Below are 12,898 nucleotides of genomic sequence, written 5' to 3'. Positions count from 1 at the left end.
GCGAAGGCAGAGCATCACAAAGCCGGTGCCTGAAACGGATCCAAGCCTGCCGGGAGAGACCAGCCGAAGATAAAGCACCGATGCCACCGCTCTATGGCGCAGACTGACTAGGACAGGCCTTGGAAGCTGAGGCGGAGTGACGGCGACAGAGGTGGACGGACGAGGATGGGTCGCATCGACGTGACGCCGCCGGCTGGTGATGACCGAGCGAAGCGGACGCCGAGGACGAGCCGGGCTGACGGAGGCTAAACCAGACTGACAGAAGGTCGGGCCCGGGACTGACAGCCGGGCAAACCTCACTGACAGAGGCCCGGTCTGCAGGCAAGGCGGAAGACCATGAGCCCGGCTGACGCACCCAATCAGGCTGAACGAGGCTGATCCCAGCTAACGCCGGCGATGTTAAGCTGACAGCGAGCCAGCGTGGCTGGAGGAGACTCAGTCAGGCTGACGGAGGCTGACTCCCACTGGCTCCGGCGCCGTCAGCTGACGGAGGCTGACTCCGGCACGGTCAGCTGACAGAGGCTGACGGTCACGGTCAGAGTCACGGTGACAGAGGCACGGTCAGCTGACGGAGGCTGACTCCGGCACGGTCAGCTGACAGAGGCTGACTCTGGCACGGTCAGCTGACGGAGGCTGACTCCGGCACGGTCAGCTGACAGAGGCTGACTCCGGCTGACGGCGTCCGGCCTAATGACGGACCGGCCGGGCCGAGCGGGCGCCGATCCCTCCATTACTTCTGCCGGCCGTATTAAAGCCGGCGTAATTGACTCGGAGCAAGATAAATGGCAGCCGGTGGTCATTTATAATAGGGCCGAGCCGGACTCGGACACGGACGCGTCTGACGCGACGCGACAAATTGACCGCCGGCCAGCCCGACGCGGCCGACGCGTCGGCGGCGACGGCCGGGCAGAGGCGACCGCGCTGGCAGCGGGAACCGCTGGCTCTGATGGCGGCGCACGACCGGGCGCGGAGCGGCGGGCGCGCGCGCGGGCGGGGTGGTCACGACGCGACGCGACACGGCGCGGTCGAGCCTCTCGGCGTGGCCGGAGATGATCCCAGCGGGCGGTGCGTCGGCACGGTCGCGACAGGGCGGATGGAGCCAGCGGAGAGCTGACTCCCGTCACGCGGCAGGAGCGGCGGCAGCGGCGACGCTGTGGGTGCTGCCGGTGCTGGCGGAAACCGCGGGAGGACCCGTCCCGCCGGGACCGGGACCTCTCGGGACGCGGCGCGTCCCAGGCCCGGTCCCGGACGCGCGGTCCGCCGCCGCCACCGACACCTGTCGGCGGAATGCCGACGCGGCGCCGGCCGTTCCCATGGGCCGCGCTCATCTCGACCGCAATACATAAAATCCCAATCGGGCTCATAATCTGCGCTCGGGAGCGGCGCCGCGGCGGCCGGCGCTTTGACGCGCCAGCCGGTAAAAGCCGGCCGCTGAGAATCCTTGGCTTCCGATATTAGCTGGCCCCGATGGGCCGCGATAGCGAGACAAATTTGACGCGCCGGCAGGGGGTGTTTACCATCAGAAAGCGCGCCGGCGACGGGGTTCAACCCGCCGAGCTACCGGGTTATGCGCGGCCGCGGAGGGCGACGAGGGCGCGGCCGAGCCCGCCGACCCCGCCACCAGCGTCGCCGGCGGCGAGTCTGCAGCACCTCTCCGGCACTGCGGGCTCCGCAGCACCTCTCCGGCACTGCGAGCTCCGCAGCAGCGCCTCACCGCTGCGCCGATTGATTCATTCGGAGCCGAGACGGGGCGCGCCCGCAGCAGCTGCCGGTAATCGGGGCGGCCGCTTCTGACCGGCGCGCCGGGTAATTAATAAACTGTCCGGCGCCGGTGCCGCCCGGCCCATTCAGATTAATGCGGCCGGCGGTGATTAACGCCGCGCCGAGACGCTACCGTGGTGGCGGCGGCGGCGGCGGCGGCGCGGCCGGAGCCGGCGCTCCCGGCCGCCGGTCACTGCCCGACACCGACGGCGGTCAAGGTCAGCATGGGTCACGAGCGGACAAAACAGAAAGCGCTAGTTCAGCGAAGCGAAGCGCGAGTCGAGCGATAGCCGCTGCCCGTAGGACATGACGGGAGATGAGGCAGTTAAATTCAACCCCCTTGCTGACAGCCACCGTGGGAACCCTAGGTTACGAAGGTAATCCAGTTGTCACAACAGCTGCCCAACGCCGTTACAGAGAAAATAGACGCGGCTTCAGAGGGGTAACAACATTTATCTTCTGCAAAAAAAGTAATGCCATGCACGCATCATGTAACCTGAGTCCGGGGAGTCTGAGTTTGCGACCTAGGCTCACATTTCACGGTCAGTGACCCTGTCAACACGGCGCCGAGGCCTCGAACTTCGCCTGAAGGCTGCATTATGACAGACACGGCGGGCACCGCGTCACTGTCCTTCAGCTGACATTCACCAGCAGACACGGAGCTGCGCAGACTTTTACCGAAGTCTCCGCAGGGAAGAGGCAGACGAGTAAAGTTTGATGTAGCGTGATCTATTCGCCTCAGCGTAGATCAGAACTGCGCTCGATTCCACATCACCGGAATCCACTCCTTTTTTGTCTGAAAGGCCGTCTACGACCCGATTCCGATCAGTAGTTTCTAGTGACAGCAGTTTAGCAACTAAACCGTACATGAGCTATACGAAGGACTGCATAGGAGACATAGCTGCCATTAGGCCAGAAATACACCCAGCGTTCCGCTTCTTGTACGTGCACGAACAAGCTGCCAGGACGACATCTCCTGTCACTTGCATCTCCTCTTACGTAGACGCAGCGCCGATCCATGCCGAAACGATTGACCGACGTCCGACTCCCATACACACTTGGGAAGGAATCGAATCCACCTTGCCTCCACAGCACTTGGTAGACTCAGGGGCGCACTCCGACCCCGTCCAGCGTCCAGCACAAGTATAGGGGTCGACCTTACATCCCCACGGAGGTACAGCGAGTCACCAGCGCCGCCTCTACCATGCGGCCCGAGAGGCCATCCTTTACCAGACAGAGTGCAAGAATCTACAGTTTCTATGCCACGCCACCGAGTGGCACGCATGAAATGTTCCCGAAACTGAGCCAACTCTGTGTGGCCCCCACAAGGGGCAATGCTCCTCGGCTCCACACACTCCGAACGGTGAATTTTTGTTTCGTGTGAGCTAGCAGGCAAGATCATGATGGTATCAAAACTCTCCTGGGCGTACACGCAATGAAGAACAGCCTCATGTAGGCATCTCTGAATACGTGCTTTCCTCTCAAAACACTATGCTAGTCGGACCTGCGTTGTCTGCACATGGAACTTGTCTATGTAACTCTATGGCTAAATTTTGTCTCATTTCCGACCCTAATTTGGCACAAATGAGTGCGTTCTTCTCGTCCTTGCACAAGCACGCGGGACCGCACTAAAAAGTACAGCCCGTCCTTGCGTGCATCTCGCCACGACTGCGTGAACGAGGCCGCGGCCGATAAACAGCTCGGATGCCGCTGGGGGAAATACGGCGTCTTGACGTCCCGCTGCCACCCAGCTGTCATCTGTCCACATGTGGCCGAGAATCGGACCCATCCCCGCGCCGCCGCACACAACTGGCGCCGCCAAACACTACAAAGCAGGCCGCGCAGTCCACTTAGCACATAAAACCGTGCAACGCGCAGCTGTGCCGCCGTTTTCAGCGGCGCTCCGCAGGCCGCCAAACCGCGCCAGCCGCCGCCGGCCGCGCGGACGAGCGTTTTTCCGTCTCCACATGTCGCGGCGTTGCAATCCGCCACGGTCGCGCGGCGCGGCCGCCATCTGCGCCGCGCTCGCCGCAGTCTCGGCGCGGCGACGGCGGCGCGCGGCCGAGCGGCCGGCCGGAAGCGGTCCAGTTCCGCCGGCGGCCGCCGCCGCTGAGTGACAGCCCTGCCGGGTGATTGACAAATTGCCGTATGGGTGGTGACGGGCGTCCATTGTGCGCGGCATTAAATCATTAAGCGTGCCCGGCGCCGTCGCAGGTAGCAGTCGGCGCCGGTAAAAACAGACATTAGACGGACGGCCGACCAGCCGTCGGCGAGCGGCGCGGCCGAGAGGCTTTAATTAAATGCCGGCCATCGCCTCACGGCGCACTGACGGCAGGGCATGCCCGGCATCCGGGCGGCGGCCGGCCGACGGACGGGCGCGGCTGGGGGCACGACGGCGGGGGCCACGGAGGCGCAGCTCTGGGGCGGGGCTCAGCGGCTGGGACCCGGAGCTCGGCGGCTGGGGAGCTGGTGCTAGAGAGCAGGGGAGTTGGTGCTAGAGAGCAGGGGAGCTGGTGCTAGAGAGCTGGAGAGTTGGTGCTAAGCAGCGGGACGCTAGAATCTGGAGCCGTAGAGGTGATGCTTGGAGCATGGGGACGTGGGCCCGGGAGATCGGCAGCCGGCCCCAAGAGATGAAGCATGAACGCCCCAGGAGCTTCGGAATTACAGCGGGAACTGCGCAGTTGGCCTCGGGGGCTCGGGAGCTTTGGGTCCTACATTCTGAGAGAAGACCTGCGGGCATGGGTCGACACCGGTGGCCCAGAAGGCACACAAGAAACTTTCCTCCGCCGACCAGGGCGCAGCTGATGAAAAGGGACTCAACCATCGAACGGAGAGATTCGTGATAGACTGCATGCATGCACCACGCGCCGCGCCACTCTGGGTAGGAGTGAAGCTGGCCCTCCGGTCTATGGCATGATCCGCAGCCGGACTGACCGGTCTGCACTTATCGAGGCTACTCAGGAAACGAAAACACAAGCAGCTCCAACTACAAGTGCCGTCCCAGTTCCCAGCAAGTAATCGCCGACGTCGCAGCGCCTGTTGAATGGGCGACCACGGCGCCGGGCCGTCAACCGCGGCGTCGCCATGCGCGGGGTTGCCCGGGGGTCATTTGTCGGAGTGGCGCCGCCCAGCGCCGGGCAGGGCGACACAGCGGGACAGCGCGCCGCCGCTCGGCGCCGCCCTCCCCCTGAATATGCGAGAGCACGGAGGGGTGCGCTAATGGTCGGCATCGACTGTTTATCGAGCCAGCAGGCCGCGAAAAGCGCGCATCATGCCGCAAACCGCAACACCTTATCAAATATACATTATCATCACCATTTGGCGCAGTGGCATGCCACGCTCTATTAAGTGGAGCAAACGACAGCGCCGCAGGGAAAACGACCAAACGGTCACACTCAGCGTCGGCAAATGCCACAAAACGGCTGTTTGTGTCGAGTGGACGCGGACGGGGACGGGCCACACGACTGACGTTGGCACAGTCAGCCGCCGCTGAGCCAGTTCACCGTCGCATCTCGGACGAAGCCGAAGAACAGGCACGTTGGGCGCACTCGTGGGCGACGATGTGGGGCCACGGTGTCGGGGCTTGACGTACTGAACAGCTGATAGACAAAGGTCGTTCCGGCAGCGACCGGCCGTCTGCCGGCAGCACGCGGCCGGACCGACCCCTTCGTACAGCATCAGCTGCAGCGGACACGGACCGCCGGTAGCCTCACACGGGCCGAGGACCGACGCCGGCGGCAGCCCTCCCCACGGGTGGCGACTCCACACGGCAGCCCTCATGTGCCTGCTGACCAGCCCGCGCCGGCGGCGCGCCGGTCGCCGCCGCCCCCGCCGCCCGGCCGCGCGCGGGGAAGCCCAGATGAGTGGCTCCCACGGTGACCCGTGGCGGCCCATCTCTCCCCCGCGGGGAGAGGGGACGGGGGCGGCGACGCTCCGGTGCCAGGCCGAAATCCGGACCCGGTTCCGGGCCGAAATCCGGACCCGGTTCCGGTCTGAAACGCGCTCTAAATACGCGCCATCGCCGGCCTGTAATTTATGTCGGATACTTCGGAACCGTAATTGTAGCGGCGACACGCGATGTGTAACAAGCCTTTGAATTCGAGAGTGAAATGTTTTGTCATTGACGGAAGCGGTGAAATATGGAGCGTGGCCCATTGAAAGCGGCCAATCATGTCGGCCCGTTCTGGCGGCGTGCCGCGCTCGGTCCGGCGGTTTGTTTGCCGGGCTGACCGGCGCGTGCCGCGCGGGGGCGCCGCCGGCTCACGGGGGCACCGGTCGCGGATGCTCGGCAGGGCAGGGCAGGGTACGGCGTAGCGGCGGCGGCGGCCGGGGCAGCGCGCCGCGGCATTCGGACGGGTTTTGATTTAAAACGTGTCCATGTGGTAGTTTGGTAGCTGACGGAGCAGCTCACGTTGGTATGGCCTCCCAGCCAGGACTGTGCTTAGCGTAACTGGATTGAGCTCGTATTTTCCCTACTGAGCCGGCATTTTCGTGTAATTCGTTCAGCCGGCTGTTGATTTTTGAAGATGGGCTGTAATATTCAGGGCATCAGATGTATCATTACACCTAATGCAATGACGCTTAGCTGCCCTGTATCGAGGTCGGGTCCAACAGTTTGTTCTCTCACTCGTGCTCAGTGTCGATGTGTGCCCCCACCACTATGATCTTATCACCTCAGTCACATCAGCGGCAGTGGGCAGCCACTGTCACTTGCGGAAGCTTTGCAACATTCCATGCGGCACATGCAGCGCTGCAGCCTGACCTTGCCAGATTGATCAGACCCGCGCCGCTGTTCGTGCAAGTAATGCTGATTTGGCATCGGGATGCTGCAGCTCGTCGCTGAGGACCGGGCGGTGAAGCCCAGCAATTTACCGGCCTTCATCTCCTGCTAACCGGTGCTCATGAGCACCACTCGGTTCGAATGCATGCAACCGAATCACGGGCTCATTAGAAAAACCGGACGTCTTTGATGACGTCGGATTCCCCCACTCCGCCAGGCATGACCGATGGAACAAATTGCTCACGGCCGACACCGGCGGCCGTAACATCTCCGGTTGTCATGACAACAACGCCGCGGTTTTATCGCCCAATTGATGTCGAGCCGCCACGAGTCTCCAACACAGAGGTGTTCGGCCGCTATAAAGCACGCCCCACGGGGCACCGCCGCCGGCCGCGCCGCGCGCCGTAACAAGGCGGCCACCGACGGCGCCGCCAGAGGCGCGCCTGCAGCAGCGACAACAGCGAGGGAGACCCCTTCGTGACACGCCGCGGCGCGTGCAGACGCGGCTAATTGGGCCCTTGGCGGCGGCGTGCGGTCGCCGGGACGACGGCGCTGCGTCGAGGGCGCCGGGCAGCAGCGCAGTGAGCCGTGTCAACACCATGCTCTGACCAGACTAGGGGCACTGAGGGCGCGGGGAGGGCCGCTGACAGAGCGTGACTGTGGCCACCGCCGGCCGGCCACTGCTGGCGGCGCGGAGCACGGGGCTTCGCAGTCGCAAAGCCATCGGCACAGTGCGCGTGGTTTTAGTAGCGGCAGTCTCACGGCCGGAAAGGAATCGTGTTATGGGCGCCACGAGCGTAGGCCAATCGTCTTGAAAACAAGTACAAGCTTGGTGAAATCATCGCTTGGGACGAGGCTGATGACCTTTAAGAAGACCTGCACGTGGAAGAGGCGTGGACATGAGCCTGTTTGGCATGGCATGTTGTTGAGCATGTTAACAGGACGTGAAAGGCCGGCTCAGCTGATCACTTGCCACGTTCGTGACAGAGGACATCAAGGCGAAGAATATTCCCTTTCAGAATGCCTTAAGCGAACGTCCTAAAAAGCTCACACAAAATAACCAAGACATCACGTTTTGGCAGAGACGTCTCAAGCTCTGGAAGATCAGCTCGCCTCACTCGGCCGAACCGGTCGCCCCCCCCCCCCCCCCCTCCCTCTCCCGTCCGGACCCCCATACACGGCCGAGCGCGGCACAGCGGCGGCTCACCTTCGCCGCCACGATGATGGGCACGTTGGCTGACTGCAGCGTCCAGAGCACGTGCAGCGGCGTCAAGCCGGCCAGCAGCACGTACAGCGCGGCCGGGTACAGCAGCGTGAACAGCAGCGTCAGCAGGCGCTGGCCGCTGAAGTGCAGCACCATGGCGGCGATCAGCGCCGTCTGCAGGATCAGGAACACGCCCTCGCCGTACGTGCTGCCGGAGAAGCGGGCGGCGGTCGCGGTCAGGCCAGGGAGAGGGTGGTACTGTGACGTCATCGGGCTCTGAGCTCCAGCCTCTACGGAGTGGCAGCAAAACGTGTAAGAAAAGGCGGTGCCACGACTTAAAGGGTACAAACAATGTTGAAGGCTATGTACTTGGCGTTTTAACTTAGCTTAACATAACACTGCACAATTTAACGCATGCATCTAGTGGCCGATAATGCGATAAATGCAAGTCTGACACATACAAGAAGCTCCGCATGATAATGTAACTTAGGGAACAAGCACGCAAGGCGTGAAACTCTTTTCAACAGAGGGAACTTTGCTGCTGCAGTTCGCCTTTTAAATATATCGTAAAACGAGTAATATGGAAACCATACAAATCTCACTGGTAGAAACGCAGACGTGTTCGAGTCAAACAAAACAGACACTGTTAGCACTAGGCATGAAAGTGGTAGTAAGAGTGAAAGGTCAAATATTGTGTTCTATTCCACTGCGGTGCAGTTAATTAAAGCACAACTAAGAACAGGCGAAGGCCTGATCCATGTGCAGCCTAAACCAAATTCACTGTGGCGAATAACTACTAGACAAGCTTCTTCACATCTCGCACGATCCACCCCTGTCTGCACATACACGCCCCCTGTTTACCACCCCGGCTCAGTAAAACTGTCCCCGTAAACCCCAGTTTAGGACCGCTGTCCGGCCGTAGCAGGCCCCTCGCGTCAGCTGCCCTGCCGCCGTGCCAGCAGCGGACACCTGCCCCGCCGCGCCGCTGCGACCTCAGGGTGCAGCTGGCCGCGGCGCGCCGGCCGGCCGGCCGACGCCGGCGCGCCGTCCTCCCCGGCCGGGAGCGCGGCGGCACCGGCGCCCGGCCGTCTGTTTGCCCGCCCGGTTAGAACCCGCCGCATAAAACCGGCTGCTGCCTATGGGAGGAGGCAGCGCCGCCGACCCCATAAAACTTTACGGCGACGCCATGTCGGCGGCCGCCGGCGGCCAATGGCGACGGGCGCGCGACGAAGGCCGGCGCGGCGTCGCCGCTCGCCGCCGGCGGCGTCTTTTGTGCGGCCTTTGGACGGCCGCCGGCAGCCGCGGGCGCCGCGCAGCTGCCGTCGGACATTAATTACCGCAGGATTCGAGTCAGCCGCCGGCGGCATTCAGCGCGCCGCGAATAATCCATATCTTGACACGTGGCGGCCCACCTTGGTCGCACGGCGCACAGACGGACGGGCGGGGCCGAGCCGGCGGCAGGCGCGCGGCAGGCGGCAGGCGGCGGGCGGGCGGGCTAGCGGCCGGCCGCGTCGCATCGAACCGCGATGACAGACACTTTCGCGCATAAAATCCCGACGGAAAATCATTAACCAATACGGCAAGGCTTCAATGCGGGGCGTTGAAATTGTAATCTCGTTAAAGGGTGCCGGCAATTAGGCGAACATGCAAATGTCATGAGGAACTGGCCGCGCGCATTGTTGACAGCTCCGAGGGGAAATTATCTGCGATGACTCGGCGGCCGGGCCGCGCTGAAGGGCCGGCAACTGTCGGCGGCGCGCGGCGAGCAAAAACGGCGCCACTCTTCCTTGCAGAGCCGCCGCCGCCGCCGCCGCCGCCGCCGCCGCCCGCCGGCCGATGCGCCCGCTCCGGGGCCATCTCCGGAAGAGTCGCCGTCATTACTGGGGCAGCGATTTTGAGCGGACAAAAGCCGACCATAACTTTCCGTCTAATTTCGGTTTATTGACTGGGACCGTACGGCTGAGAATTCGGCGCGCCATTACGACCGGCGCCTGCCGTGGCGGCGGGCGCGCGACCCACGGGTCAGCTGAGGCCAGCGCCGCGCCGACCGCGCGACCCCGGTGACATCTGGGCGCGCGCGGCGGCCGCCGCCGCGCCGGCCAATCAGCTGCGACCGCCTGCAATCACGACCAATCGCGGTCGGAGATGGCCGCGATTATGCGTGAAACAAAAGCGGGCGGCGGAGAAGGCGCGGCCCGCCACCTGGGAGTCGGATGACGAATTACCCGCTGAGCAGACCCGGCCCAGGTATGGGGCGCGCCCGGCAGGGGGCGAATTGGCTACGGCAGACGGGGCGGTGCCACGCCGGCCGGGCCAAACTCACGTGGAGGGCCGGCGGGCAGGAGGCCGGGGGGATGGGGGCTCCGCCGGCTCGGACTGCAGCGGATGAGACATCGCCACAGCGCGGATCAGACCCGCACCAGGGGAGGATCAATATGGGATGAGCCGCGCGCCGGAGCGCCGCACCGGCCGTCGACACGGCAGCTCGCTAATGCCGCCGACGCCGGGAGTGGCGCTAAAACCCGCCGCCTCATGTCCGCCGGCCGCGGCGCGCACCGCCGGGGGCCCCAATTTTCCACCGACTGCACACCTTTTCGAAACGGACCGTGTCCGGCAATTAGAGAATCTCGGGGCGGGATAATGAAGAACGGGGCGGGGGCGAGGTCGCCGTTTTCCGGTCGACGGCGCCCCAAAGCGGCCGCTGAATGGCGGCCCGGCCGTCTTCACAGGTGGGTAGCGGCGGGGCGGTCCCGGCGGCGCCCCGCCCCGCCGCGGCCGCGCTCCGCCGACCCTCCAACCCCGCGGGCCCGAGGCGCCCCCGGCCGTCACGGGCCGCGTCTCCTGAGCCGAGGTGCCCTGCGCAGATCTCGCGCGGTGCCGACACAGCACGCGTGTCTCGTGACGGCCGCTGGCGGTGTGACAGCGCGGGGCCATAATGGGTGGCGGCGGCTGTGGCTTGGGGCGCGCCGACGCAAAAGACGACGTTTGGGGTTCGCGGTCAATGCGTGCATGCGCGTTAAGACCCTCTTCTTAAAGACCCTCCCCAACGCCGGGGTACCCTCAAATCATTCTGACACCGCTGAAACAAGCGAAAGTGTGTGTGTGGAGGGGGAGCGAAGGGGGCCTTTTTGGGGGCCTTTACGAGTACCACCGCCAACATGTCAACACGGATCTATTCGTCACTCGCAACATGAGTAGCAACATTGGCGCCGCGGATAAGTGACGTCACATGTGACGTAATGAGTAACAGCATGAGACGTCACGGACAGTGCGTCAGACGCACTGTGAAGCGCGCCGGTAAGTCCTGACGAACAAAAGGGGGAACGGGGCGATTTAGCTCTGGGCGGCACGTACAGCATAGGAATGACGCATTTGGCCATGGTCATACCCGTTCCACTGGACATTTATTGACATGTTATGCGGCCACAACATGGTCGTCTATCACGCCATCCCCATCCGGCCGAGCGTTGCCCATTTGTCCGACATCCACGACCGTCAGCACGCGTTGGCCGCCGCTGGGCCCGGCCATGTAAACAACTGCAACTCACCGCACTTTTCGCCTCTCGGCCAAGTGAGGAATGCGTTTCGGCAGTAACGTAACTAGTAAGTCAGGTAGCTACGTCAATAATCGGACCGGCTTTCCCGAAGTAGTGAATAGACTTCCAACCGTCCATAAAGAACAGCCCCACGTGTTCAACGGATTATGCCATGATGTCAAGGTGGTAACCATATCGCTGTCATTCAACATAACGAGCATTCATTAACGTCCTCGCTGCCTGCGGTGGTCGTGGCTGCCCTTAACTAAACACAGAATGGTGAAGTTCTTCAGGCCTGTAGCAGGCAACATCTTGGTCCTTTCGCGAAGCCGGAAGAGCCCGAAATCACGGAGGCAGTCACGGTGCAGTGGACAACGATCAATTCAACAGATGCTTTGGCCAAACATATTACCGGCGATCAGCCACCGTGGAGGGGATTACGACTAATGCCCCCGGGACAAACCGCGCCAGACAGCAGCGAGCGAGGCCTCGGCCGCGGCAACGGGACGGGACAGGCCTGGCGGCGTATCGCTGACCCGCCAGCCGGCGCCTGGTAGCGCGGGCCGTACCGGCCATCTCGTGCTTTATTTGCGCTTTGCCACACACACGCAACGCCGCTTTCGGCGGTGGAAAAAGCGCGGCCGCGCGGCGCCGGCACAAGTGTTGCGGTCTCCGTTTTTACGCCCGGCTGGCCGGCGCGGGGCGGTGGCCCTCCATTACCAAAACGAGCAGGTGTTGGAAAGTGAAAAATTACGGCTCGTCACCTCAATCAAAATATTCTCATCAATTATGAAAAATCTCCGGAGGAGGCCGATAGAAATGAGCGCCGCGGGGCGGAAATCCAATCTCGGACAATCGCCGTAATATGGTAGCACTGGAGGACGCAGTCCCGCTGTGCTGCCAGACGCCGTCGTAATTAAAACTGGCAACCGACGCGGCCCGGCCAGACCGAGCCAACAGCCGAGCCTACAGCCTGTCAGAATAGCACTCGCCACAAATTTGTTGCCATTAACGATCTAGCTATTGATCAGTGCCCGTTGTCGGATTATGCAGAGCATAATTGCTGTGCACACACCTAAGTACAGGCGTAAGCTTTGTGGTTAGCCGCGGGGGCGATAAATAACTATGCATGAGCCGTTATTTAAATTCATAAAACCCTGTTGTGCAGTTATTGATTGCATATAACGCCGCAACGGCTTAACCAAACGCAATTCTCATAAACTAGTGGCGGATTAGCCAACGTAAAATTAAGGTAATTCTACATTATCCTTATCCGGGCGTCAAGCCGAGGCGATTTGTTTGATGCGCGGCGGCGCCGCGGCCGAAGTGTTGAGTTGATGACTGCGTTGATCAGATACGAGGGAGGAAATCATGGGTCGGCAGAATGAGGTCCAGCCCTCCAACCCGAAGCACTTCCTGTTCCCCCGCACCTCCACTCTCACTCGACTTCGGCCTCTTTGTTTGAACAGGCGAGGTCTGGCCACGTATTTGACTAAGCCGTTAACGGTAGGATCTTGGCGAACGCCGGGCTCTCGGCCTTATCACGGGGTGCAATTATGCCGGTATGTGAGATGAGTGGCATACCGTCGGCAATGTTTGCCGCCCCGCACGTCTGTA

General features: G+C 62.6%; 1 protein-coding gene across 1 annotated transcript in view; it reads right to left on the bottom strand.

Moving 5' to 3' along the window:
* The window catches only part of LOC119096195 (mannose-P-dolichol utilization defect 1 protein), a gene marked incomplete at its 5' end in the record, with an annotated part of 37,543 nt that extends 29,590 nt beyond the window's left edge, over positions 1-7,953 (bottom strand). Inside the window, 1 exon segment of the mRNA XM_037218987.1 lies at positions 7,749-7,953. Within this exon segment, the coding sequence (XP_037074882.1) occupies positions 7,749-7,953 (205 nt within the window).
* Between the last annotated feature and the right edge of the window lie 4,945 nt (positions 7,954-12,898).

This window comes from Pollicipes pollicipes, unplaced genomic scaffold (genome assembly GCF_011947565.3).
Source record: "Pollicipes pollicipes isolate AB1234 unplaced genomic scaffold, Ppol_2.1 Scaffold_4295;HRSCAF=5057_pilon_pilon_pilon, whole genome shotgun sequence".
Taxonomy (NCBI): Eukaryota; Metazoa; Arthropoda; class Thecostraca; order Pollicipedomorpha; family Pollicipedidae; genus Pollicipes; species Pollicipes pollicipes.
This window is presented reverse-complemented; position numbering and strand designations above follow the sequence as displayed.